Genomic DNA, 27,155 nt, shown 5'->3' on the forward strand with positions numbered 1-27,155 from the left:
CCCGCCCCCTGCAGCGAGACGCGCGGCGATTGGCTGGGCGCCGGATGACCCTTCCCGCTGCCCGTAGCGGGTCGGGCGCGCGCGTCGCGCAGCATGGCGGCGGTGCCGGTGGGGCTGCTCTGCCGCGGGCCGGTGCGTGTCCGTCCGTCCTTCCCCCCCGGCCGGGGTTAGGGGTGGGGGCCTTTGTCCGCTGTCCGAGACACTCCCCAGTGCTGGGGGGTGTGTGTGTGTGTGTGTGTCCCCGTCCGTCTTCCCGCGTCTCCCTCTGTGTGTGTCCGTCCGTCCCCGTCCCCCCCCTGGTGACGGTAGGTGCGGCCTGCGCCTCCGCGCGGTGAGTGCCCGGCGGGGGGGCTGCCCCCGCCCGCGCGGTAAGTGCCGGCCCCCCCCCTCTGTCCCGCGACCCTCACCCCCCTCGGGGGCTGGTGATAGCAGCCTTCCCCCCTCGCCTCACAGTACCTCGCCCCCCGGTGAAGGATGCCTTCTCCCCCGTCCCGGTACAGCCTGCCCCGGTGAAGGCAGCCTTCCCCCGCGCTCCTCCCGGTACCCTCACCCCCCACCCCCCCCCCCCCCCCCGCCCCCCCAAGGTGAAGGCAGCCTTCTTTGACCCCTCCCGGTAACCCGCCCCCCCCCCCCACGATGAAGGCAGCCTTCCTCCCCTCCTCCCCGTACCCCCCTCCCGGTGAAAGCAGCCTTCCCCTGCCCCTTCCCGGTCGTCCCCCCCCCCCCCCCCCCGTGAAATCAGCCTTCTTCCCCCCCCCGCCCTGGTTACCACCTTCCCCCCCCCCCCCCCCCCCCGCGGGTACAACCGGCCCCCCGGTGAAGGCAGCCTCTCCCCCCGGTAAGCCCCTTCCCCAGTGAAGGCAGCCTGTCCCTCCCCCCAACCTCGGTACAATCCCCCCCCCCCCAGTACACACCACTCCCACCCGGTGAAGGCAGCCCCTCCCCCAGTGCCAGTGAAAGCAGCCCCCCCTTGGTGCTGGTTAAGGCAGCCCCCTCCACCTGCAGTGCTGGTGAAGCCAGCTTTCCCCTCACCCCCTCCTCCGGTGACCCCCTCCTTGGTGCTGGTGAAGGCAGCCTTCCCCGCCCCCCCCCCCACCCCAGTACACTCTCTTGGTGAAGGCAGTATGCCCCTTCCCCCCCCCCCGCCCCATCTCCCAGTGGTGTCCTGCTGCTGGTGATATTGGTGCTCTGCCCATGTGCACAAGGGGGGTCTCCTGCAGGGTCCCCCTAGTGTTTTTTTTGCCCCCCCCCCCCCCCGCCCAGCTCCTCCTGCGCTGCGGCTCCCGGCGCGGCTTCACCTCGCAGACGGACGGGGAGGCCCGTGTGACCCAGGTCCTGCGGGAGAAGTTCCCCCGCGCGTCCGCCATCAGAGTCGTGGATATCTCAGGTACGGAGAAAGCGCTTTATTTTGTTCCCCGCCCTGTCCCAAACCATCCCTGCGCTTTGTGAGGGAGGAGTCGTGTCTGTCCCCACCCCCCCTTGCTGTAGGACCCCCAGAAGGATCAGGAGCATGGGGGCACAAAGGACCTCCCACTGAAGCGTTTGCTGCGCTTTTACTGTTGCAGGTGGCTGCGGTGCCATGTACGAAATCCACATTGAGTCCGAGGACTTCAAGGACAAGCGAACGGTGCAGCAGCACCAGATGGTGAACCAGGTGAGGGGGGCTTGGTGGGGGGGCGACTGCACCCGGGCACAGCGTGTGTGTGGCACTTGGAGCTGTGCGTGTGCGCAGCGCTTACAGCCGAGTGTGCCGCCTGTGTTGCTGAGCACACTGCAGGCAGCGCTGCGCTCTTTTACACGCTGACCGTGCGTGCACAGCGCCAGTTCTGATAGTTGTGCACGCTGAATCACTGCACAAGTGCAGTGCCCGACTGTGGCATGCTCAGTCATGTGCTGCACACGCAGGGAGCGCTGTGCGGATGCCTGAGTAGCGTAGCTCTTGCTTCCCCGTGTAGTGCCATGTGTGCGCACACTCGGTGCCAGCGCTGTGGTGCTGCACACAGAGGATAAATGCTGTGCCTGCACATGCTTCTCTTACAGCACAGTCCATCTGTCCTTCCTGGTGATACAGAGTGTAGCTTTCCCCCCCCCCCCCGAGTGAGCTACACTTAGCAGAGTAGGGCACCAGGCTGCGGAGCACGATTGCGTGCACACCCACCAAGTGCTGTGAGGGAATTGGGGTGTGTGTGCATGCTGACAGCAAACCTGCCCTTCCCCCCCCAAAATCCACAGCGCAGCCATTCCTTTGGGGGGGTGGGTGTGCAGCACTCCCAGCTGGGCCTTTTGCCATGGCCTGGAGGCACGGGTGTGTCTCAGCCTGCCCTTCCTCTCCTCCCCAAAAATAAACACCACCAGGCACTGCAGGGCTAACCTGGGCTCGCTGCGCTGCCTGCACACACCGAGCGCTGGAACAAGGTGCTGCATCACTTTTGAGCTGCAGCTCCAGCTTTCTGTGGAGTGTGTGCGCGCTGTGGGAATTTGAATAGTGCAGCTGTAGCTCAATCAGCCATTTAGGGGGTGCACAGGGCTCCCCAACCCCTCCGTGCCGGTGCTTGTCTGTTGCAGGCACTGAGTGAGGAGATCAAGAGCATGCATGGACTGCGCATCTTCACCTCCACACCCAAGCCTTGACCCTCGTGTCCTGACCCTGCAATAAAGATGCTCTTGCCTCCCCCCCCAGTGCTGCGTTTTCAATTAAGGCACCTGTGCAGGGCTGGGGGAGGTGGGGTCTGCACAAGGGGGAGGCAGGGGGAGAAGAAGAGACAGCTCCCCTTCGGCTGGAAGAGAAAAGTTTTATTTTATTGCCGGGCCACCCACTGCTGCTGCCCCTGGGAACACCAGAGAGCGAGCTGCTCTTCTCAGCCCAGGGACAGGCTCCCCTCAGACCAGGCACTTTTTTTTCCTCCCCCTGCCAATGCTGCTGCCAGAGGAGAGCTTAAGGCTCTGGGCCAAAGTGCACCTCTTTTATCCAAAAATAAGCAGAGCCGCGCTGCTCACAGGCCGAGCACTGTGGTGTGGGGGCCAGAGGGAAAACAAACTTTGCCTCTGGGAGTAGAAAGCAGCCGTGCGGCACTCGGAACTTCACCCCATGCCTGCGGGGAACAAAACCAAGTCCCGTCTTCAACCAGACTGTGGTTCTTGCGTGTCGCCTAGAAAATGAAGCGGACTACGCGGGGCACATCACAGCCAGCAAGTTTTAAAACAACACAGGCTGTCGCTGCTGCAGAGTAGAAATGATGCTCGGCCTCGGAGGACAGCTTGCATCGCAGAAGGTGAAGCGTAGAAGTGGCTGGCGTACAAAGCGGAAAGGAGCAGCCAAAGGGTCCTCCGGGGAAAGTTTTTATCTGTCCTTGGAGCCCAGCTTCTCAATCAGTTCCTGCAGAGGCGCCAACTCCCGCCTGTCGATCAAGTTGAATTCCTGGCAGGGGGAAAAAAGCAACACGAAAACTAAAGGTGCCACTCAGCTCTGAGGGAAACACATCCGGCCACCGCACGCGTGTTGGGGGTTGCAGCTGCCTCGCCCCGAGAAGTTCAAGCATTTCAGGGCAACACCACTTTTTCTACTGTGCTGCTCAAGTCACACGTGCAGTCACCGAACAGGCTGTTAAAATACTGGTGAGGGGGGAAAAACCCCCAAGCCCGGTTTCTTTAGCTGCAGGCCGATAGCTAAAACCGAGGGAAATTTGAGCATTTACAGCTGACTTTGGCCACGCTTCCTGAAAAGAGAAAAAAAAAAAAACCCAAAGCAACAAACCACCAAAAAACCAAACCCACAGCGCTGCAGCTGCATGATTTGCACGGTACGCAGGGTGTGAGCTGAGCGTATCTTCCGGCGCACGCCACAGCTGTAGATCTTCAAAGAGCGAGGTGGCGCCTAAAGTCCAGCTCCCTTTAAAAGCAAACGGGGAAGAAGAAACCCCAGAGGCCGCCGCTTTGCAACTTGCCTGCACAAAGAAGATAAAGTGCTTGAAGGAAGTGTTGAGGTGGGCCTCCTCCTGGAGCCGCATGACGGAATCGAAGTGCTGGTGGTAGATGTGGGCATAGACGCGGAACAGCCGCTTCAGGATCGTCTTGGCCACCGACATGAAGTTCTTGGGAAAAGGGACGCCTGAAATGCACCAACCCACACGGACGAGTCCTTCAGTTCCATGGGAAATACCGAAGCGAGACATCTCGGTCCCATACGAGAGGCCCGCTCTGTCACGCTTACCGATCTTTGAAGGGAAGAGCGTTTCGTCATCCAGCTGGTCCTGCACCCATGTCATCAAGTAATCGATGTACTTCGGAGCTGAGCACTTGATCGGCTTCTTTATGTTGGTGCCGTCCGCCCAGTGGTACTCGTACCTGCGGGGAGAGGGAAGGGAAATAAATTCTTGGCTCCCTGAGGAAAAACTGCATTTTCAGGCGCCATGGCTTCCCGCTTATCTCAGAGGATCCCAGACACTCGGACTCCTCAAAGCGACAAGAGCAACGTTTTGCTTTATCAAGTTTCCCCAAGCACAAAGCAACAAGAGGCAGCGTTTGACCCTCAAAACAGAACTTCAGCCACTTTGTGGCAACCTCCTCTGACATCAACATTTCCTTAAAATGAGACAAAACCTGGCCAAAGAGGAAGCGTCTGGGCCATCGCCCACCAGCCCAGTTAATTCACCTTTGGCTTTCTGACAGTCTCCAGGAATCTGACACTCCCTCTCCCCAAGACGGCCAACTTCTCTGAGAGGCCGTCCCCGGGGGCTGCCCGTTAGCCAAAGGCTCTTGGAAGCCACCAGGTCAAATCGACACGTGTGCTCACCGATCCCACGGCTCCTCCGAACCGGGCGGACGTGGACTGTCATGCCACGTGACAACGCAACCTGCTTTCTCCGAGATCTTTTGCAAAAACCCTAAAAAAGCAAAGGAACATCCCCCCCCCCCCCCCCCTCCGTTTTGGCTGTCGCCTCTGTTTTCACTTGTCGTAGGTCACAACAGTGCCATTTAAACAGGAAGTCGTTACAGGAAACGTCCCCGAATATAGAAATGAGAACTTGCAATCCAGATACTTGTGAGTAGAAAAGCGAGGCAGGATGTTACACAGCACCCTAAAAATACTGCCCACCAGCCAGACGTCATGCTGCTGCCCCAAGAACCTCGAGCAACCGTATGAGTGAGATACCCTGCTGTAGCTTCCCCTCGGCAAAACACACAAGCACAGAACCAACGCCTACTAAGTCTTCTCCCTGCAGGTATTTGCACCTCCTAAAAACAACGGAGCCTGCGCTGCTCCGACCTTCCTCTACAAAGTAGTTGCACGTCAGCCAGCTAAATGTGCCCCCCAAAGCCCACCGCCCACGCTTCTCGCCTGGGTGCCAGCGCAAATCAAGGGACACCAGCCCCTAAAAGCGCCTTGGGACGACATGCACTCCCCCATGCTCTTTTCTGCACTGGGATAAGTGTTAACATTTTAGACAATACCAGCCTCGATGAGGCGTAGGGATCACAGGACCCCAAAGATGCTTAGCCGTTCCCTCCTGCACCTGCCAGTCTTGATAAGCATGAGGTTCCCTTCCCAGCTTGAACTCTCCACAACAACAGTGGTGCTGGGCTGCTCTCTTCACCCCGTCACACACACCGTAAACCAACCCGAGCGTGCACCGTCTCACACCCCACGCTGGCAGCGGCAGCTTTAGAACTGCTCGTGCTTAGAAAAACCCCGCTACAGCCTCTTAGAACACTGGCTCTGCAAGGCAGCACATCGTAGAGGTTACTGTGAGACTCCGACAGCAAGACCAGACACTTCCAGTCAGGTTAGATCTCTCCTTTTCTTTAAAACAAACCATTTCAACATCACATCTTTCCAAACCCGATCGACAGGGGGAAAAGAGATCCCCAGTTGTGCTTCCCCTGGACAGACGTTCAATGGACAGACCAAACGACAGCTACCGACGCCACACAGCCTCTCTGACAAGACTGTGTGGCTTCATGTGTGTGTAAATGACACCTGGGAGCATGATGCTGCGCCTCAACCTGATCCGGACACGTCCCAGCCTCTTTCTGGAGTCTTTCTACACACGCTTGAGCAACCTGCACACTCGCGTACTTCCCCGCGTAGGAATTGCGGCCACAGCCCGCGGTAAACTCCGTACCTTGGTCCTGCGGACATGACCGGACAGCTCACCTCCGTGCAGAACTCCGTGATGGTCCCGTACAGCATGTTGATTTGGTTGAAGAAATCCACCGCTGGAAAGGAAACGCAGCCAGTTTACTCAAAAATGCAAACACAAAGCGGACCGGAGCACCGGTGTGCTCTCATTCAGCTGACGCAGCCTCCGAGGATCACCGTTGTGGGGATGAACGTCCCACAAAACTCTCCCCCCCCTTCTGTACAACACATGGACAAAACATTTTGATCATCTAGGAATTCGGATTGCTCTGTCAATTTTTCCACCGTCTGGCTACCGCCTCTAACCAATTTATACAGCACGAAGCTCCATTAGCCTCCCGTACCTTGGAAATGACTGCTTTAGGTTCCAGGCACCTTTAAAAACATACCTCAAAAACCTGATTGATTTTGATAATCCTGGAGACACCTTCCTTAGGTTGAACCCCTAACTCACTGCCTTCCATTGCTCAAAACTACTTTTTCCTCCTCCAGTCTTCAAAGGAATGAAGTTCAAGGCCAGGGAGAGCAAGTGCTAAAAGCAAAATAAATTTGCAGTATTTGGCTTTTTCAGCTCTGCACACAGCAATAATAAAACGAAAATAGAACCAAAAAAACCTCCACAAACGTAGGGTTCAACGGAGAAAAGCATTCTGCTTTTTCCCTGGACTGTTTGCTGCCACCGTTTTTGCAGCCGACAGTGTTAACCAAGTATTGACACCTGGGGCTTACTCCCCGGTACAAACCCAACCATTCACAGAACTAATAATTTTGCAAGTCTGAAGTCAAAAAACCCACCCCAAAACCACAATGGCACAGGTTTGTTTCTCGCTTCTGGAGCGCAACGCCCCTCTGGTGCGGGGCCTGACCACTGTTGGCACGTCACGCCGCTTACTTTCCCTTTATCTCAATTCAGTTACCTAAATAGAGCATGCCTGGGGTAAGAATTTCATTTGGGGAATTTTGAGGTTCTTTATCAGGATAAAACCCAGAGATTTTCAGTTTTTCCACTCCACCTCCATGCTTTTGGGTGGGTCCCTCTTTCACAGGGCTTACTGTTAACTGCGATCCACTCATTAAGGTCCTCTCCCTCCGGCAACATAACCGCTTGTCTAAGGTTACCGCTCCCCAGAGTCGCTTCTGCATGTTTCAAGAGTTCATACTGATGGGAGCCTTCGGGAATATTCTTCTTTGGTTTGAATGTTTTCGAAGATCGACTCCCACTGACACGAGAGAAAACATTTCCAGTTAGTCCTTTAGCAGCGTTCCCTTCCCAGAAATACTTCCCCTGTTACCCCTTGGCATACGGCACTTTTAATCGGGGTGACACCGGCCCTTCCCCGTCTCCCCTGCCGTCGGGGGAACAGATCCTACGTGCAAGCCATGGTGTTTCAGTCGGTGTCACAAAAAAAGCTCCCTGCACACCTCCCCCTTTCGCCTGCCCTTTTTTTTTAAAAAAAAAAAATCAAACATCCTACGCAAAGGCCCAAAGACTCATCAAGCAACAGTTGCTTTCGATTGCAGAAAGGAAAGCCCACGTAACTCTGCCAGGGAACGAAACGACCGGCCGACTGCCACTAGGTCAGTCTGACAGCGGCACATATTAGATGCCAAGCGCTCAAACACACCGTAGGAAACAGCTTGCTAAAAATAGCGACTTAATAGATTCCAGCCCTGAAATGCAAATCGCCACCGTAATCTTCCCTTACTGTGCTGCACCGACAGCTGCGCTCAGCAGCCAAGCCATCGCACAGCTCCTGGCCAAACTCCCCCCATCCCTCCGACGGGGCCACCAGCACTGCAGCCTCTCCCCAGACAGCCCAACGCTGCCAAAACCTGCATGAATTTCGCTACGTCTCAACCTCAAAATGTTAACTTTCAGCCCCCGCCAGCTCTCTGCTCCTGAGCGAGGATAAGCAGGATGGCCAGGGCCAAAGCTTGGGGAAAACGGGCTTGTCCGGCGTGTGCTGCTTGGCGTTGGCGGCATCCCGGCCCCGTTGCACACAACCGGACGCGCTGGGGTGACACACACCTCGCGGCAGCTTCCTGCTGCAACCCGAAGGCTTTGCACACTCTTGTTTATGCGCAACGCTTGGTGCGGAAATGAAAGACCTTCAGATCCAGCTCACTCTTAAACCAAGCCGCTGCCTCCCGCTACAGCCAAAACGCAGCCCCGGTGCGTTGCTGACCCTAGGCGGAAGGTCCCAAAAGGCAGACCCAGCACATCGTCAGCCCTAGGGAGAGGCTCCCCAGCCCTTTCTGGTGCCACAAAACGCCTCCAGTCCTCGTCCACAGAACCTACCGGGCCTTAAGAGCCAGAAGCCCTCTCACGCTTTACAAATCTTCACATCTATGACACAGGTATGCAACAGCCCATCCCCTGCAGCGTGTTAAAGATGCATTTTCTACACCACATACCTGCGGGTCTACCAAATTAACAGCGTTTCCCCTGCAAGTCAGGCCTGCCCCACCTCAGAGGGCAGCCCCTCACACAAGCACCAGCCAGCACCCTTGGCAAGGCACCGGAGCTTGTCCACAGATGCAGGATAAGGCCCACCTAAAGCCCACCCAGGTGGAAATCCCATGTCCCCAAAGTCCACCCAGGTGGAAGCCCCACACCCCCAAAGCCCCCCTCCCCATATCTGCCACTAAAGCAGAACATCCCTGCAAGCACCCCCACCCTTCAGGGCCTCCCCAAATTCCCCTGGAAGACCAACCCCTCAAAGTCTCCCCAACTGGAGGGGATTAACCCTCACAAGAGAACCCTTCCCCAGAGCCTGCCCTCTAAGACTGCCCCCCAAAAGGCTTTCCATCCCCTCACCCCCGCCCCCAAATTCAGCCCCCAATAGCCTTCCATAGCACCCACCCAACCTGGGGCTGCCAGCCCTTTCCGGCTGCCAGCCCCCCTCCACAGCCCGACCTGGGACCCTACCCCTGCAAGTCACCCCTCTCCCACCCTGCCTGCCTCCCCCAAAAACATCACACCCCGGGCTTCCTCCACAGAACCACGCTCCTCCCCGTGCCCCACCAGGCCTTCCTCCCAAAGTCTTCCTCGGTCCCTCCTCATGCATCCCCAAGGACTCTTTTCAAAGCCTTCCCCCCTCCATACAGGTCCAGGGACCCCCCTCAACCCCCCCCCCCGACCCCCAGGGCCTCTGTCCAAAGCCACTCAGGGCTCCCCCTAAAACCTCCAGTGTGTCACCGCAAGGCCCTTCTCATCCCCTGGACCCCAAAAGCCTCCCTCAAGGCCCAGGACGCCCCCAAACCCAACAACAAACTCCCGAACTCACCAGCCCCCCCCAAGGCCTCCCTCAGCATCCCCTGCCGCAGGAACCCCCGCAAAAGCCTTCCTCCCCCTCCAGTCCCAACCTTCAAGACCACCCCCAAGCGCTTCCCCCCGCTCAGCACCTCTCACAGACCAACTCCAACTGCCCTCCCCCCACCAAATCTCCTCACAACCCCCGCAAAGCCCCTCACAGACGCCATCCCTCAGAGGCCTTCCCCGCCAAAGCCTCTCATGCAGCACCTCCCCAAAAGACTCCCCTTCCTCCTTCCCCCCAAAGGCCCTCGCAGCCTCCCGCAGCCCCCCTGCCCTCGGAGCCCCCCCGGGCCGGGCACTCACAAGAGGAAGCTCATGGCGAGGGGCGCCGGGCCGGGCTGAAGGGACGGGGGCGCCGCCGGCTGCTCGCGCGCGGCCCCAGCTCCCTGCGGGCCCCGCCCCGCCACCGCCGGCTCTCGCGAGAGTTCCGCGGAGGGCAGGGTTTGCTGCGGAAGGCGGGGCCTCGGGGAAAGGGGCGGGGCCTCGGGGAAAGGGGCGGGGCCTCGGGGAAAGGGGCGGGGCCTCGGGGAAAGGGGCGGGGCCTCGGGGAAAGGGGCGGGGCCTCGGGGAAAGGGGCGGGGCCTCGCTTGGCGCCATCACCATGGCAACAGCACCACGCGCTGATGTCCACGTGGGTCTGTGCCGGCTTCGGCGCCCCCCACGGGCCTGGGCACCCCTAAAGCACCTCTCCAGGGACCTAGGCACCCCCAGAGACCCCTGTAGGACTCAGTAGCCCCCACGGGCCTGGGCACCACCCATGGGCCTGGGCACCCCTGAAGCAGCTCCCTAGGGGCCTGGGCACCCCCAGAGACCCCTATAGGCCTCAGTAGCCCCCATGGGCCTGGGCACCCCTAAAGCACCTCTCTAGGGGCCTGGGCACCCCCAAAGTTGCTCTCCAGGAGCCTGGGAACCCCCAAATCTCCTTTCCAGGGGCCTGGGAACCCCCAGAGACCCCCATAGACTTTGGTACCCCCCATGGGCCTGGGTACCCCCAGAGTTCCTTACTGGGGGCCTGGGCACCCCCAAAGTTGCTCTCCAGGAGCCTGGGCACCCCCAAATCTCCTTTCCAGGGGCCTGGGAACCCCCAGAGACCCCCATAGACTTTGGTACCCCCCATGGGCCTGGGTACCCCCAGAGTTCCTTACTGGGGGCCTGGGCACCCCCAGAGCCCCCCTCCATGGGCCTGGGCACCCCCTAGAGGCCTGGGCACCCCTAAAACTCCTCTCCAGAGACCTGGGAACTCCCAGAGCCCCCCTGCCCTGGCCCTTAGTACCCCCAGTGGGCCTGGGCACCAGCACAGCCCCCCGCCATGGGCCTGGGAATCCCTGAAGCTCCTCTCCAAGGACCTCAGCACCCCAAGAGCCTTCTCCCATGGGCCTGGGCACCCCTCATGGGTCTGGGCACCCCAGAGCACCCCCATGGTCTTGGACACCCCCCATGGGCCTGGGCACTCCTAAAGCTCCTCTCCAGGGGCCTGGGAACCCCCAGAGCCCCTTTCCCGTGGGCCTGGGCAGCCCCCTACCATAGTTCTTCCCCCAGCAGGGTCCCCTCTGCAACTCACATGCTCTTCCCCACCCCCCTTCAACCCTCCCTGATAACCCCCACCACCTTCTCCCAGCATCTCTTCTTCAGTGCCACACTGGGTTGGGCCCGTACAACCCCCCAGCCCCGGAGCCCCCGGCTGCTACCTGCGAAGCTGTCGGTAGGGACCAACTTCACAGCTGAAATTCCCCCCAAGACATCCTCAAGTTTGTCAAACCTTTTTCCCAGAGCTGATTTCTGCAGCTTTTTACCCCTTTTTTGCAGATACACAACTCCTCTAACCTACGTCTTAGCACAGAGCTGCTGTTATCGACCTAAAAAATTACTTTTAAATCCAGGGAGTGACCACGGCTACTATAAACAAGTTAAAAACTAAAATAAATGCTGTGAGGTTATTTTTGCTGGTGGCCAGGCCACCTCCGGCAGCTCTCACAGGCGGCATAGTGTGGGGCTGGCTCTGGTGGGACCACGGCTGGTGATCCTCGGTATTTCCTGAATGCTCAGGGAGCCATAAAAACCTCTCCAGGCTTTACTGAGCACCTCAATGACCTCGGGATAAACCTCCAAGGCTGCCCAAAGGGTACGTAGGGAAAAGCTAAGGAAAATAAAGGTGTGGGAGGTGGCTCATCTCGCTTAGTGCAGGCTCCTGACGATTTAGAGACTCTCCTTGTACCTCTTCTCCATGCAGGTTTCTTGCTTCCTTCTCCACGATACCAGGGAGCATCGTTTATGCCTGTCCAGACCCGACCCATTGCCGTGAGCTGCCCGATGCCACGTGGGATCTGTTAAAAAATATATTGACGGCATTTAGTTTGGGACAAGAGCGTTTAATTTTTCCACCCATGGAGAGCATGGTCAAAAATGGTGGAGAAACACAAATGGTGAGTAACGGCTCCCTCTCATCATCGATGGATGCTGATGGAGGGCCACCCCGTGCCTGCAGAGGTGTGGGATTGGATTCTTGCCGTGCCGTGCCGGGATTGCTCCTAGCTGGGAGCGCCCGGTTTACCCCAGGTTTTGTGATGCTCGAGATGGGGTGGGATGGTAGCAGTGACATCCTGCAGTGAAAATCTTCCCTATTTTTGTAGCAGCTAAATTGCCTGTCCTGTGCACGTTAGCTTACTCCCCAAACCAAGTTTAAAATTAACCCTAACCCCGGTGCTGTGTTTAATCTCATCCCAATCCCAGACTCAAACTCTAGCCCCAACCTGAATCCCATATTTAACTACATCGCAGGCTCAAGCCTGGCTCAAGCCCTGATCCCAGCCCCATATTTAGCCCTAACTCCAATCCCAGCCCTAACTCCAGCTCTAGCATCAATCCCAGCCCCAATCCCATTCCCTCTCTCAGCCCTAATTCCAGCCTAACCCCCAGGTTTTGCGCTGCCCAAGGAGGGGTGAGACGATACCAGCGACAACCCGCAGTGAAAATCTTCCCTTTATTTTGCCGCAAAACTACCCATCCTGGTGTGCGTCTGCCCAGTCCCAAACCCAAGCCTAAGCCTAACCCGAACAGCAGCCCAGTTTCAGATGTACTCACAGTCCTACATCTAATCTCATCCCAATCCCAGCCCCACATTTAGCCCTAACTCAAATCCCAGCCCTGACACCAGCTCTAACACCAATCCCAGCCCCAGTCCACGCCCCTATCCCATTCTCCCTCTTAGCCTCGATCCCAGCCCCGATCCCAGCCCTGATCCTAATCCTGATCCCATTCTCTCTTAGCCCCGATCCCAATCCCGATCTTATTTTCCCTTAGCCCTGATCCCAGGCCCGATCCCATTCTCCCTTAGCCCCGATCCCGATCCCAATCCCGATCCCATTCTGCCTTAGCCCCGATCCCATTCTCCCTTAGCCCCGATCCCAATCCTGATCGCATTCTCCCTTAGCCCTGATCCCAGCTCCGATCCCAATCCCGATCCCATTCTCCCTTACCCCCGATCCCAGCCCCGATCCTATTCTCCCTTAGACCCGATCCCAATCCCAATCCCGATCCCATTCTCCCTTAGCCCTGATCCCAATCCCGATCCCTGCCCCAATCCCATTCCCCCTCTTAGCCCCAATACGTGCCCCGATCCCATTCTCCCTTAGCCCCAATCCCAGCCCCAATCCCTGCCCCATCCCATTGTCCTTTTTAGCTCCAATACCAGCCCAACCCCCACCCAAACCGCAGCCTTAAACTTGACCCCCAGCCCTGACCCCCAGCCCTAACCCCGACCTCACCCCAGCCAATGAGCGCCGCCGTGCCCAATTAGGGAGGCGAAGCCCCGCCCATCTCCACCTATCACCGCCCTCCTCTCTCTCCGCGCCGCCCACACCCTCTCCCGAGCGCCTCTCCTACCCCAATCGCAGCCGAAGACCGCCCGCCACGCCCCGCCTCCTTTCTCCACTCCACCATTCAATTCTGCCCTCCGCGCCGCTCGCCGCGGCGATTGGCTGCCGCCGGCCGCCAGGAGGGGAGGGACCGGACCCTCCGCGCTATATAAGGCGGCGGGCGGAGCGGCCTCCCGCAGTGCCGCCTCCTGCCAGGTGACCGTCGCTACAGCCGCCGCTGCCATGGCAACCGCGCTCTGCCCGCTCCGCGCTCTCGGCTGCGCCGCCCTGCGCCCCCGCGGCCGCCGCCTGCACCTCAGCGCGCCCAGGTACGGCCCGGCCAGGGCGGGGGCCGCAGGCGGGGGCAGCAGGGCCCGCCCGGCCCCTCCGCCCGGCCGCGGGATGGGTTGAGGAGGGGGCGGCCGGCCCGGACCCCCCGCACCCCCTGGGCAGGAGCCCGGCGCTGCGGTGCCGCGCTGAGCGGGGCGGCCCCCAGCGGCCATCCCGGGCGGTGCAGGCTGATGAAATCCCGCTCCCGCCTTGCGTGGGGTGCGCTGGGCTCCCCCCGCCCGGGCAGGGGGGCCCCGGCCCTGCCCGCACCCTGGGGGGAGGGGGGGCTCTGGGGGCCGGCCCACAGGCTCCGCGGGGCTGGAGCGGTGTGAGGGGCCGAAGCCCCCCTCAGCATCCCCCGGACGGGGCGCCCGCTGGCCTCCTCTGCCCTCCCTGCTCATCCCACCGCTTCTCTGCAGCTCCCGGGGGGCTGGTGCTGCTTCCCGCCCCCCCAGGGCCCAGGCTGGGCACCCCAGCCCCACCGAGGGGGAAGGTTCAGGCAGGATCTGGGCATGGGGGGGGTCTCCAGCTTGATGAGTTCCCCTTTTCCCAGCTGGCCTGGTGCTTGGCACAATTTCTTTTACATCTAAGCAGATGGATGGGAATTCAACTGGGAAGCTACGATAAGAACTGGGGAGCCGCTGGGCTGGGGTTTTCCCAGTTGCTGTTAAATAGGTTTCCCTGGGGTGGTTGCTCTTCGGGATGAAGTACCACTTAATTCCCAGTAAACGAGGAAAAACCTACATATTTGAATAGGGCAGGGATTAAGAAAGCGCAAAAGATCCTCAGTATCTAAGTATCCGTGCAAAAGGCTTTCCCTTTTTTCCTTTTTCCATTCCCTCCCTGGGATGGTACCTTGCAGCTGCCCCGTGCCGGCGTGTCCGGAGCAGTTCTCATGGTGGCTCTTCCCAGTTGGCAGCTGGCCCTGGAGCTCCAGGATCAGGATGGGACCTAGAGAAGGTCAGAAGACAGCAGTGCTGGGCTCAGCGTGGGTCCTGGTATGAGAAGGTCTCTCCTTGAGGCAGCTGATGGAGTTTTCCGGAGAAACCGCAGCGGTTCAGCTTCTTCTGCTGGGATGGGGTGGGGGGAGCTGGCACTTGGGCTTTCTCCTGTGGGCCAATTGTCCCCTGGATTCCTGGGGCAAGTTGAGTGGCTTGTGGAGTCGTGTTCGCAACTGCTTTGGAAATATTTGGGGAAAACATCATAAATGACAGGAAAGCTGTAGGGAACAGCTTTGCCTGTTCCAGCCAAGAGGTGGGAATAACTGGGCCGGGGGCTTGAGGCGCTGGTTGGACAGCCAGGTGGCATGGCAAGGCTTCAGCGCTGCGGTCAGGTCTGGAAGTGAATCCTCTCACAAAGGCACCGGTGAACGAGAAGAGTGTTGAAAGAGGTACAGTGATAACCTGGAGGGAGAAAACCCAGCGTCAGCGGTGCGGGCAGCCGTGGCCTCCCAGCTCGCTGCGGGTCACGCCAGTCTTTCTATATACTGCTGCAGGGTATCCAGTTGCTTGGAATGAATTTGGCAGGGACTGGCTCATCCCGTTACCGATTTAGACTAGAAGTGCACACGAGGAGCTGGATTGATGAACAGTCCTTCCTGCTCCAGCTGGATGTTGGAGCCTGTCGGGGGAAGGTGACACCCCGTACCCCCAGCCCAGCTTCAACAGCCTGGAGCTAGGACCGTAGCGGTGGCAGCGATTACTTGAGCAGGGGAAGGCATGAGATTGGCTTGTGCTATGCTTGATGGGCCAGCGGTCTCACCGAGGGATTTTTAGGGGATGAGGATGTTGAGGAGCAGCGCTGGGTGCGGAAGCGTGGCACGCCATGCCTCCTGCGCCACGTCCAACCAGCCAGAATTACTCGATAGACCTCTGGTGGTGGAAGCTCTGCGAGTTCTACTTCATGTAAGTCCTTTTTAGCGAAGCGATCGTGCCTTCCTCAGGGATGGGTGACTGCCTTCCTAAAAATGGGAGCTAAGGCTTGAAACGCGTGCCAGGCAAACGAGAAACACGGAGACTATGCCCTGCAGAGAAGAATAGTGTGTATGCTTTTCTCAGGCTGCGCAAATAATTTGGGCTCTCCAGCAGTCTCATTTGCTGATCCTGGTTTTGGGCAGTAAATGAAGACTGAAATATGCTGCTTAACGTGATTTGCATAAAAGTGCAATAAGCTTGTAAGAGCTCCAGTAAAAGAGCCTTTTCCACCCTGGCTTGTGGTTGGCATCTTTTTTTTTTTTTTTTTTTTTCTCCTGGTCTGCGTTGCACAGAGTTTGGATTTGATGGTCCTCATGATGCTGACTGGTAACACTTGATCTGTTGCAGAAACGATGCGGTGGTGATTTCTGGCAAGAAGCTGGCCCGGCAGATCAGGCAGGAAGCCCGTCACGAGGTCGAGCAGTGGGTAGCGGCTGGAAACAAGAGACCCCACCTCAGTGTCGTTCTTGTCGGTGAAAACCCAGCGAGTCACTCCTACGTACTGAACAAAACCAAAGCAGCTGCCGATGTTGGTATGTCTTTGTGCTCCGCTCCAGGAAAGCGCAGCGAGTGGCTGGTTTATCTTCCCTGAGTTCGGAGTCCTCCGTGCCGGGGGAAGCTGGCTGGGATGCATCTGTCTGGCAGCTTCTCACCTCAGCTGCTTGGCAGTTCATGTTTGCCGCGGTGTTTTGGCTGCCTTCATCACTGCGCTGGGGTTGTAGTTCACAGATGTGGCTGACACGTGCTTTGTGCCATTTGAACCCTTCAGGGCAAACGTCAAGCTCTGTAGTTGGCATTTTCAGGCTTCCTAGGGCCAGGTACAGCACAGACAGGGCTCTGATTTCCTTTTTTCCTCAACTGCCTGAGATGGAGCCATCATTCAGCCACCTCCGACTTCTGCCAGCCTTGCAAGCCGAGGTCCTGCTTGGTGTTCAGCCAAGTATGCTTCTGGAGGAAATGTGCTGAAAGGGGTTAGGGGCAACAAATGGTTTAATTTTCATTCCATTCTGTGCTCCTGATGCCTGATTTTTTTCTTTTTTTTTTTGGCTGACATCCCCTTCTTTCTGTGTCAGGAAGGGACTGCAGGATGGGCAGTTGTATCTTCATTGTAGCATGCCTTGGTTGGCTTTCTCTAAGCCCTCCCTGCATGCGGAGGGTCTTGGCATTCAAATAGGTCATTAGACTGATGCTAATGGTCCTGAACCCTCACTCGCAAGTCTTGTGAGGGTCTCCTGCCTGGGAGGTGCTCGTTGTTGCACAAAACACACAATCCTTGGTGTGTGCCTGACAGATCTGGTAGAGCAATGAAACGGGACAGCTTAAATCCGCACGGATTAAGGAAACTGCTGTCCTGCTTGCTCAGACGTGGCTCTAACGCGGCGCTTTTGATGGCTGTGCAGGAATCAGCAGTGAAACCATCCTCAGGCCGGCCTCTATCACTGAAGAGGAGCTCCTGGATCTGATCAGCAAACTCAATAACGATGCCAATGTGGATGCCCTGCTGGTACAGCTTCCTTTACCCGGTGAGTAGCTAGATTTCCACCCGTTTCACTTGTACGTAAACTTTCTGTGGGTTTGTATGTGCCAGAGGAGAGGAGCAGCACAGGGGCTGTCCTCTGACACCAGAGGTGGCATCCTGCCACCATGCAACTTGAGGGTGATGCAGCTACTCCATCACCCAGCTGCCTGTGGGAGTTAAGTTGCTGGAGGGGTGGGTCACCGAAATCTATTCTTGTGTGGAGAGTATCAGCTTCCAGAGCTAGAGGATTGAACTGGGTTGTGACACTTGAAGCTGCCTAAAAATACCCTCTCGGCATTAGCAACGTGGTCCCAAAGCAGTTCCAGTCCCCTTTTGCTGGGAGCTGTTAGCCTTGACCTTGCTTAGACGTCTTGAGTAGCTTGAAGCCTCCAAACTCCGCAAGGGGCTGGTGCAGCAGGTCAGGGCTCTGGCTGACTGCGGAGATTAGGGGTTTTTTTTGGCTGATCCTTGGGGTTAAAGCTCTCTGCTCTCCTCCAGAACATATCGACGAGCGCAGGATTTGCAACGCTGTGACTCCAGACAAAGATGTTGATGGCTTTCACGTGATCAACGTGGGGCGCATGTGCCTTGACCAGGACTCCATGCTGCCGGCTACCCCGTGGGGAGTGTGGGAGATCATTAAGAGAACAGGTAAGCTGCTGCAGTGTTTGGCTGTTGTCTGGCGTAACCCCAGCTCGTGTCTGTTTGAAGAGATCCCCATCTTGGCCTCTGCAGGCATCCCGACGCTGGGGAAGAATGTGGTGGTGGCTGGCAGGTCGAAGAACGTGGGCATGCCCATCGCCATGTTGCTGCATACGGACGGCAGGCACGAGCGGCCGGGAGGTAGGAGCTTGGTGGTCTCGGAGCCTGGGCAGATGCAGAAGGAAACCCTCTGCCTGTCCTGCTGGCCTCTTCAGGCTCCTACAGCCGTCCTGGGAGTGCCTCGGGAACTCTGGCCCACCCCGTGGGCTCAGGTCAAGGTTGAGGAGTTAACTCCACGCTTTAAGTCTGTCTTGTAGCATTTTGGAGCCTTGTTCATTGAGTCCTTGTCCTCTTCCGTACCAGATCCCCTGCTCTGACTCCGTGGGCTGCTCCCTGGGGTTTGTCATCGGGCTCTGATAAATACATGGGTGGTCCAGAGGGGGGAAGACTTGGAGAAGCGGCTCGGTTTGGGTAATAAATGTGAGTTAAAAAGCTCTGCCTCCCCCTCTTGTAGGTGATGCCACAGTGACAATATCCCACCGCTACACTCCCAAGGAGCAGCTGAAGCAACACACAATCCGCGCTGATATTGTGGTAGCGGCAGCAGGTAGGACCCGGCTCCGCTTGCGTGGGCAAGGCGCTGGCGTGGTGTTTGCGTGGGGCAATCCTTGCGCATAGGAGGCAACGCCGCTGGCATCAGATGCCCTGGTGCCTTATCTAAAGCAGCTCTGGTGGCTGACAAGACCTGCTGTAGGTGAGGGCTTGGGATGGTGGGCGAGGGGCTGTTTGAGCCAGGCAATTTATCATGCAATTAAGCATCAGAGCCACAGACTTGCCCTTCCTAGCAAAGGAAACCTTTGAAATGTAAAATAACATCTGGCAGGAGGGCTGGCTGTGCCAGCGGGCACCTGGTTGGATCTGGAGAACAGCTATAGACAGGCCCCGTTGTGCACGCAGACAGCTCTGTATTTATGTGAGGAGGAGGAGAAAAAAAAAAAAGCCATCTGCTTACCTAGAGGTGGTCAAAATGCTGGGGGACAGCTGCAGTGCCATCCTCGGGTCACTCGGAGGTGTAATCCTCTCCAGGTTGTATCCTTGGCACGGAGGTAGATCATCGTTAGAGGTGCTGAGCTGACTTGGGGTGTCTGTCTGGCAGCAGAAGCAGGGTGTGAGCCTGTGTGGGGGGAGGAGAGAAAATTGGGTTGGAAATTGGGTGTGAAGAGACAAGGGGCTGGAAGGATTGGAAGCGGTGGTGAAGGTGACAGCGCGCGTGACGACGGCAGAAGTGCTGCTGGTGGGTCAGATGAGTCGCCAAAGGTGGTGGGCAGAGCAGAGGAAGCCTTGCATGAAAGGGTTAACTAAGGGGGAGGGGGGGAAGGAGTTCCTCCCTGGGTCAACTGAGGCCACAGGATCTGGCAGAACCAGACAAACACACCCCACCCTGGGAGGGGGGCTCAGCCACCACAAGCTGCTGCTGCTGCTCCCCCTCTCCCTGCCCTGCTGGGGGTTTTTCAGCCCCTGGGTGAAGCCAGGGCCTCTGCCGAGCTGGCTCGTGGTGGTTTCAGATGGGTTGTGGTGGTCTCAGATGCTGCTCCAGCTCGCTGACATAGCATGGGTGCAAAAATGTTGCTGGAGCTGCGTGAACAACCGCAGACTTGAAATGCAGTAAAGTTCCAGCTTGGAGAGGATGCTGCGGTCCCAGCAGCTCCCTGGGGGTGGATTCCAGTTCTTTACGCTCGGGGGCGATTGGTAAACCACTCTGATTTGCTGGATTGTACCATGGTGGGTAGGTCTGCGTTCCATAGGGTCACTTAGGAAAGACCCTCAAGCTCGAGTCCAACTGTTCTGTGGGGCAGGAAGGCCCAGGTGGGTGGAAACACAACATGGGGGCCGGGGGGGTGGGGTGGGGGGCTGTTCTGCACCACCCTGAGCGTCTGGTGCTGTTTTCTTGCAGGCATACCCAACCTGATCACAGCTGACATGATCAAAGAAGGAGCCGCGGTGATTGATGTGGGAATAACGAGAGTGCAGGATCCTGTCACCGCCAAGCTGCGGCTGGTCGGGGATGTGGATTTTGAAGGTACGGGAAGGCTCCGCGCCCGGCTTCTGTAGCAGGAAACATCCAGATGTGCTGAGAAAGGGGGGAGGAGGCCCCGGTTCGTGCAGCTGAGCAGGTGTGGACTTTTGCTTGTGTTCTCTTGCTTGGTGCATCCAATATTGTACCGTATGCAAGGGTGCAGCCTCCTCCCTGTAGTATGCCATGAGGAAGCTGGGTGCTGCCAGGCAGAGGAGACTCATCCTGAGCCGAAGCAGTGAGGTGGCTTTGCCTCGTAGCTCCAGTCCATTGCTCGTACCGCTGCTTTTAAATAAAAACAGGCAAAACTTACCTTCTGGCTTGCTACTCGCTGGCCTTGCTCACAGCTCCGCTGCAGCGATGCCCAGATGGGCTGCTGGGTGCCTGGTGGAAGACACCAGAACCTCCTCCTGGAAGAAAGAGAGAGGGTGCATGTTCACATCGTTAGTGTTTATTGAGGCTGCCCTCAAGGGTGGGCGTGAAGACCACATCAAGTCTTGGGTTTGGCACTTCTGTTCTAGAAATCCAGATGCTGGAGCTTGCTTTCAGCTTTTCCCCCAACTCAGGCTTTGCAGTTCGGCTTGCTCAGTAGCGGGGGTGGATGGACTTGGGTGTGCTCCATCCTGCCCTGGCTAACGAGGTGGGGAAAACAGTCCACCTTGGGAATCTACTCTTCCTTAGCTGGCAATCCTGAAGGTTGTGGCTTCTTCCTAGCCAGCCAGCTTGACAAGCGATGGAAAGAGGACTCTGATGCTAAACTTGAGTTTTCCCTCCCGCAGGGGTGAAGAAGAAAGCCAGCTACATCACTCCGGTCCCTGGGGGAGTTGGGCCCATGACGGTTGCCATGCTGATGAAGAACACCATCATTGCTGCCAAGAAGGTCTTGAAACCCAAAGAGCTGCAAGCATTAACTGCTTAACGTGGGACTCCTTAGCACTGAAAACAACATTCCAAACAGATTCCCAAACAGGCCGATAGAAAATGCAATATTTCTATTTATTGTATGGGAAGTGGAATTGCCTATTCTGAAGTCGCAGGTATTTACGGGAAGCTGAAGCATATGCACATTAGTTGTACTAACGTGTAAGCACCTACACTCCTGGCCTACTCGTGCTAGCAAAGCTGCTTTTCGTTTAAGCTGGCTCTTCTCGGCCGCCTGCCCTTGCAGGGACGAGGCAGCGGTTGGGATCCTGGTCCTGGGAGCTCTGTGTGGCGTTGGCGATCCCAGCAGTGCAAAAGCAATGGCCTTCGTGGTTCTGTTCTCAGCAATGCTCAGTCTGCCCACACTGCTCGTGTTTGACTCGTGCTGCAGTCCTCTGGTCAGTGCTGGCTGTTTGGTTTGAGTTAAGCTCTTCTGTAGAAGTTACTTGAAGGGAAAAAAAAAAAAAAAAAAGCCATATGTCTCTTCTCAGCCTGTGTGAGGTTCTGGGCAGCGACAGATCTGTTACGTGTTCTGGTGTGCAGCTAAGCCTTTTGGGGTTGGTTTTTTTTCCGCTATTTGGATGGTAACTTTTAAAAGCCTTTTTTCCTAACCAAAGAACAAGAGGGGAGGGCTGCTGGTGTCTGTGCTGGGTACAAGGGAGGGTTCCTGGACTGTATTGTAAAGCGTGCAAGTACGTAGTGAATAATGCAGGCTAACTCTAAATAAAGGATGAAAAGACACACAAAACCCAACCCTGCTTGCATTCTAAAATTATTACTAAGTCTTTTGCCTCTCCCAGAAAAGGAGAGCTGCCCCAGCACTTGTTTATTAAAGCCCTGGCAGTGTGAGCTCCCTTTTGCCCCTGCAGCGCAGGGTTAGGTCTGGCTTTCTCCCCAGGCTCAGCCAGGAGCTGAGCATCAGCATCTTCATCATCTCACAGTCATGCCTGAACAAAACCTCACCAGCTTCCTGACTGTTTCCTAGCTCCATTCATCTGACAATAAACTCATTAGAGGACTAAGTTTATATCTGTGAGCTCTAATTATCCACTGAACATTAACCTTACCTGAAGGTTGCGATGCCTTGGACAGGATGGAAGAACTTAAGACCCCAGTGGTGTTTGTGGGCAGCGAGGCGAGTCCTTCCTCTCCACATAATCCCTGGAAAGGCTGATCCCACCTTTCTGGGAGCAGGAAAGGCTTGTTGTGATGCTAAAGGGCTGTTGCTTATAAAAAGACTGAACACACGGGCAGGAAAGCTGAGGTTTGAGGACTCTGCACCAGAAACACACTAAGAGCTGAGACTCATTGAAACAAGGTTTATTGGGTTGTATCACCGATAAATACAAAATGGTTAAAGTGGTACCGCAATGGAGGTGGCAAATCTGAGATGCTCCACTGTTTTCAGATACAAAAAAAAAAGTATAAACCACGTGTGAACCTTGCAAAATGGACAAATTTAGTCAAAACAAGCTGGATGCTAGAGTGGCTTCAGCTCTGCTCTATGAAACATCAACCCAGAGTCCGCAAAGCCTTTCTGGGGGTGTTGCGCAGCAGAGCTGATGTACTGGATAAAGCAAATTAACCTGTTTGATTAAAATCATAAGCCTACCTGTACCACGCTTCAGCTACCACACAGGAGATCGGTACAAAATGCTACAAAACAGACACGATGCGTTTGAGTTGAAATAGTTCTTAATGTTAACGTCAAGCTACGTGGCTCTCGCTTAAGTGGGGACGGGAGTTAATGCTGTGTTAATCTCACCCCGTTTCCCCAGGAGGTGTACCTGAACCAGAAAAAAAAAAATCAGCTATAAATAGGAAATTGCCTTCAAGTCTTCGTTGGACTCGACTATTTACAGAGAACTGGGATCTGTCCCATGCCAAGGTTCAGACCAGTTGCAATATTTAACTGGTGTCCCAGAAACCCCCCGTACGGCAGGTAGGCGGCTTCTGCTCGGGGGAAGGGTTTTGAGCTCTGTGAGGTTTGAAAAAGAGAGGAAAGAATAAGGAATGCATCTATGAGGGTTTCAAATGGAGAAGAATTAAAGAATCTCCATCTAGCAAATATAAGTAAAAAGCCCGTGGAAGGAAAAAAAAAAAAAAAAAAACCATTTTAAAGGCCCCGGCACTGCTGGAAAAACAGGCGGTGAGAGCTGGGCAGCACCAAGCCCAGCTGGGTGCCGGCGTTGGCTCCCAACCCGCTCCCTTCCCTTCCCTTCCCGGCAGAGCCGGAGGCAGCGGCGGTGGGAAGAGCCCTCTGGGGAGCCGGGATGCTGATGGAGACCTGAGCGGGAGCTGCTGGGGCCGAGCCTGAGAGCCGGGGTGGTGGGGGGCAAGCTCTGCCCTCCCCGTGAGGAGCCACCACGGGCGAGTAATGAGGGTTGAGGAGCTAAAGCGGGAGCAAAGCCCTTCGTCGGGGGCTGGGCAGGCAGAGGGGGCTCCTCCGGCATCTGGGGGGAGAGAGGGGGCTGGTGCCGACCCCAGGGCCAGCGGTGGTGCTGGGAGAGCTGCGGGTGAGGACATGGCGATGGGCGACCGAACGGCTTTGCTGCAGCCATCGTTCCCATTTCCCAGTGGAAACCGTGCCCCGCTGCCTGCGGAAACCATTCCCGGTTCCCTGGGGAAACCATTCCCGATTCCCTGGGGAAACCATTCCCGATTCCCTGCGGAAACCATTCCCGATCCCCTGCGGAAACCATTCCCGGTTCCCTGGGGAAACCATTCCCGGTTCCCTGCGGAAACCATTCTCGATTCCCTGCGGAAACCATTCCTGATTCCCTGGGGAAACCATTCCTGATTCCCTGGGGAAACCATTCCCGGTTCCCTGCGGAAACCATTCTCGATTCCCTGCGGAAACCATTCCTGATTCCCTGGGGAAACCATTCCCGATTCCCTGCAGAAGCCCAGGTCCCGTTCCCCGCCCTGCCCGCCCTCTGCAGCCCAGCTCTGGTTGCCCTCAAGCAGCAACAACCTTAAAGCCGAGCTTCCCTTCCCAGGGCATCAGCTCCTCTGCATCCCTGCCGTCCCTCCTCATCCTCTCGTCCGCACCCCTCGGGGCAGCAGAGCCGGGTCCCACCCCTGCCCCCGGCCCCCGGCGGGTCCCTCCTGCATCCCTGCCGCCACGCCTGGGATGCTGCTGCCAAAAGGGCCCCCCGTTGCCGTGGCTTGGGACCACCACCACAAATCCCTTCAGAAAACAAGACTCCCCAAGAGCCACGTTGCCATTCCAGGGACTGGGAAGCAAGGATGCGCGCTCCCCCTTCCTTCTCAGCCACGCAAACCCCCTCCCCACCCCAACCCCCCCCTAAAAACATCGCCCCGACACAGTCCCCCCTCCCCATCCCTGTTGCTCCCACAGCCCCGACCACCTCCAGCTTCTCCACCCAGCAGCAGCTCTGGGGCTCGCGGGGGCCAAAATCGCCAATTTCACCTTTTCAGCCCCATTTTGCCACCAGCCCAGCAGAAAGGGAGGAAACTCAACAACGCGTTTGACTCGTGACACTAAAAACTACCCGAGCGACAGACTCCTGGGGCCACCGGTCTCCTCCGCCTCACATATGAAAATAAACCCAATTTGCTTTATATATATATATGAATATCTAAATATCGATATATATATATATAAACGGCAGAGGAAGCTCTGCGCAGGACTATAGCGTGGTCTCACTGCCCATGTCCCGAGGTGGTTTCTCAGTGTCGGTGTCCTCATAGTCCGACTCCATCTCGATCTTCACCTGGGGCACGGCGCAGAGGGGGTTTCGGGAGTAGTTAAATGCGGGAGACGATGGGCACGAAATCTTCAGGTGAAGCGTAATACTGAGGAGGAGGAAGAGATGGGGAAGTGAGTATCCAGGCACAGGCACCTGCATCCCAAAACCATCCCAAAACCACGCCAGCACCCCCGGCAACAGGCTCCGGATGATGCCACCACCACTAAAAATTCCTAAATCTATGATATTTTGCCTTTGCTATGTACAATCCATGGGATTCGCCGCTGCAGGTGGAGAAGAATCCCAAGCTTTCAGGATTCAGATGTACATCCCAACCCTAAAAATCCCTGTGGCTGTTGCCCGGCGGTGTTTTTATCGCTTTAAACCCTCTTGCAGCTAACCACGCTCTGATGACCCGATAGCCGGGGCCAGCAAACAACCCCCCCCCCAAAAATAGAGAGGGATGCTGCCAAAATACACTCAGATATTTCAGCCCTGCCCAAGGATGACGGGAACTGGCTCGAGCGAGCGATGCTCAGCCAGGAGCATCAGCTGGTGACCCTGAGAAATGTCTCCCAACACGTGCCCTGGGGATGGGGGAGCCCGTTCGGTGTCGTTTACCTGCGATCCAGGTCTGAACCGTTTGGGGAGGTATCAGAACGCAAAGCTCCAGGTGGAGGACCTCTTTCCTGGGGGGACACGGAGGTGAGATGCTTCCCGGGTGAGGAAGGAGACCCCCCCCAAAAAAAAAATCCATTCATGCCCTCCCCTCCAACCTGCCACCGGGTCCAGCATCCTCCAGGCAGCGGGAGGAGAGAAGCTCCTGGGAAATGCTGATTTTGGGGGTGATGATAGAAAATGAAAGGCCCTACCAGCCCCTGCTAGCTGCAGCTTGAGGACAAAATCAATGAATTATCACGTTAAAGCTTGTTGGCGTCATGATGCAACCTGGTGCCAAGCTGGAACAAACTCACCCGGGTTTATTTTGCATTTTTTTTTGGTCGTGGCTGGTTTTGCACCAGCTCATGTATGATGCTTCAGGCAGGCTGAACCAAACCGAACCCAGCTGCTCTTTTGCAGCCAGGATACCGCTGCCACAAGCTCAAAACCTTCCCAAATATCAATATTTTTTAAAAATCACCATCAGTATCAGCTTAGGGGGGGGGACTCAGGAGAGTCCTGGCTTCCCAGCCACCTGGGATACCGAATTATTAGCAGTGCTGAGCCCGCCGCATCCTCTCAAACCTGCTTTAAATGCAGCAGACCCTCCTCCCCGCTTGGCTTGGGCAGGATGGATCCAGGCTGCGTCTTTCAGCGGGGTTAGTGCCGTGGGGGGTCGAGCGGATCCCGTCACGGGGGGGTTAGGAAGCGGTAGGGAATGCGAGAGAGGCTCCTGAGCTTTTTACTTACGGCTGAGACAATGGGGACCCCCGTTTCGGGGCTGCGATGGCAGGGGCTCCATGGGGATCTTAATGACTGAGGGAGGTGGGAACTGGAGAAGAAAGTGGGGAAATTCGGTGAAGGCAGCGCCTCGGTGGGCTCCAAGACCACCTGGAGCACTCAAAGGGACCCAAAACCTCCAGGGTGGGTGCGTGAGGAGGAGGAGGAGGGTTTGCCTTCCTCTTCCCAAATGAATTCTCAGCCCTTCTGGCTCTGCAGCAGGGGGTTGCACAGGTTAACGATGCTTTGCCACGGTACAATGGGTGCTGCACCCTCAGCCATGGGATTTTCGCTCTTCTCCTTAATAATTTCTTTTTTTTGGCCACAATTTTCCAGCTTTCAGGACAGGTGGGACATTCCCTGGCGCCTCCAGCTGGCCCCAGCCGTCACTTAAAGCCCCTCAATCAGCCTGTCCCATAAATGCAGTGAAACACCGCCACGAACCAAATGGGATCTTCATCCCAACGATCCAACTTCATCAAACGATCTTCATCCCAAACCCACCGACCTGGAGGTTTCGGTGGGATCTTTCCCTCCCCAGCCGGTCCGGATGCCCCCGCCGTCCATGGGAGCCCCACCCCCCACCCTGCACCCACCTCCTCATCGCTGCTGCTGTCTCCTTTGTTGCCTTTTTTCTTTTTCTTCTTGTCATCCTCTTTCTTCTTCTCCTTCTCGGGGATGATGTTGTCAATCCAGGCCAGGTCGTGTTGGGAGAAGACAAAATCCAGCAGCCGCCTCACCAGGATCAGGGCTAAAATCTGGGAGGGGAGAGATGCAAGAGCCGGATCTGCAAGAGCATCTTTCCTCAGGAGACACGGGGACCACCACGGGACCAAGCCAAAATTCCCTTAAATCTCCAAAAAAATCATCTAAACGAGGCTGCAGGGGGGTGGCCTCACCATGACGGGGAAGATGATGGCGGCCACAGTGGATTTGAGGATCCAGAGGACGGCCAGGCAGACGATCTGCACCAGCGTGAAGAGGTGGATGCGGCGCAGCGGCACGTGCCGGAGGAAGACGTAGTCGGGCTGGTGCTTGGCCGGCATGAGGAAGAGCTTGCAGCGGTCCCAGAACTGCGGTGGGATGAAGGCTGGCGTTAGCCTTCGGCCTCATTCCCCAGGCTCCCGGGATGCCCAGATAAACACTCTTTTACTCCCCAAAACGGGGAATTTGA

At 56.9% G+C, this 27,155-nt stretch overlaps 4 protein-coding genes across 8 annotated transcripts in view; 2 read left to right on the forward strand and 2 right to left on the reverse strand.

Moving 5' to 3' along the window:
- BOLA3 (bolA family member 3) lies at nucleotides 1-2,677 on the forward strand. The gene is made up of 4 exons (XM_080370089.1): nucleotides 1-132; nucleotides 1,264-1,387; nucleotides 1,566-1,654; nucleotides 2,566-2,677. Exons 1-4 carry the CDS (start codon nucleotides 94-96, stop codon nucleotides 2,629-2,631), a joined length of 318 nt encoding a protein of 105 aa, XP_080226215.1. The 5' UTR covers nucleotides 1-93; the 3' UTR covers nucleotides 2,632-2,677.
- A 101-nt stretch (nucleotides 2,678-2,778) lies between these two features.
- On the reverse strand, nucleotides 2,779-14,595 carry MOB1A (MOB kinase activator 1A). 3 transcript variants are annotated; one of them, XM_080370088.1, is made up of 7 exons: nucleotides 14,495-14,595; nucleotides 11,671-11,779; nucleotides 7,193-7,359; nucleotides 6,123-6,216; nucleotides 4,211-4,344; nucleotides 3,945-4,108; nucleotides 2,779-3,418 (listed from the first exon to the last, which is right to left on the reverse strand). In XM_080370088.1, exons 2-7 carry the CDS (start codon nucleotides 11,679-11,681, stop codon nucleotides 3,341-3,343), a joined length of 648 nt encoding a protein of 215 aa, XP_080226214.1. In that variant the 5' UTR covers nucleotides 11,682-11,779; nucleotides 14,495-14,595; the 3' UTR covers nucleotides 2,779-3,340. The 3 variants fall into 3 exon arrangements, with proteins under 3 accessions (XP_080226214.1, XP_080226213.1, XP_080226212.1); XM_080370087.1 differs by lacking the exons at nucleotides 11,671-11,779; nucleotides 14,495-14,595 and adding an exon at nucleotides 9,759-9,902; XM_080370086.1 differs by lacking the exons at nucleotides 11,671-11,779; nucleotides 14,495-14,595 and adding an exon at nucleotides 7,999-8,262.
- Nucleotides 13,265-21,576, forward strand: MTHFD2 (methylenetetrahydrofolate dehydrogenase (NADP+ dependent) 2, methenyltetrahydrofolate cyclohydrolase). Of its 2 annotated transcripts, none has more exons than XM_080370083.1 (8): nucleotides 13,265-13,638; nucleotides 15,961-16,145; nucleotides 17,013-17,135; nucleotides 17,630-17,782; nucleotides 17,867-17,974; nucleotides 18,348-18,440; nucleotides 19,788-19,913; nucleotides 20,687-21,576. In XM_080370083.1, exons 1-8 carry the CDS (start codon nucleotides 13,553-13,555, stop codon nucleotides 20,824-20,826), a joined length of 1,014 nt encoding a protein of 337 aa, XP_080226209.1. In that variant the 5' UTR covers nucleotides 13,265-13,552; the 3' UTR covers nucleotides 20,827-21,576. The 2 variants fall into 2 exon arrangements, with proteins under 2 accessions (XP_080226209.1, XP_080226210.1); XM_080370084.1 differs by lacking the exon at nucleotides 13,265-13,638 and adding an exon at nucleotides 14,606-15,543.
- A 551-nt stretch (nucleotides 21,577-22,127) lies between these two features.
- Nucleotides 22,128-27,155, reverse strand: part of SLC4A5 (solute carrier family 4 member 5) — a 34,325-nt gene continuing 29,297 nt past the window's right edge. For both annotated transcript variants that reach the window (XM_080370070.1, XM_080370069.1), the window contains 4 exons: nucleotides 26,881-27,054; nucleotides 26,578-26,739; nucleotides 25,163-25,230; nucleotides 22,128-24,647 (listed from right to left, as the gene is read on the reverse strand). In XM_080370070.1, the coding sequence (XP_080226196.1) occupies nucleotides 24,482-24,647; nucleotides 25,163-25,230; nucleotides 26,578-26,739; nucleotides 26,881-27,054 (570 nt within the window). In that variant the 3' untranslated portion in view covers nucleotides 22,128-24,481. The remainder of the gene's footprint in view (nucleotides 24,648-25,162; nucleotides 25,231-26,577; nucleotides 26,740-26,880; nucleotides 27,055-27,155) is intronic.

Source organism: Falco punctatus, assembly GCF_963210335.1.
Source record: "Falco punctatus genome assembly, chromosome: 20".
Taxonomy (NCBI): Eukaryota; Metazoa; Chordata; class Aves; order Falconiformes; family Falconidae; genus Falco; species Falco punctatus.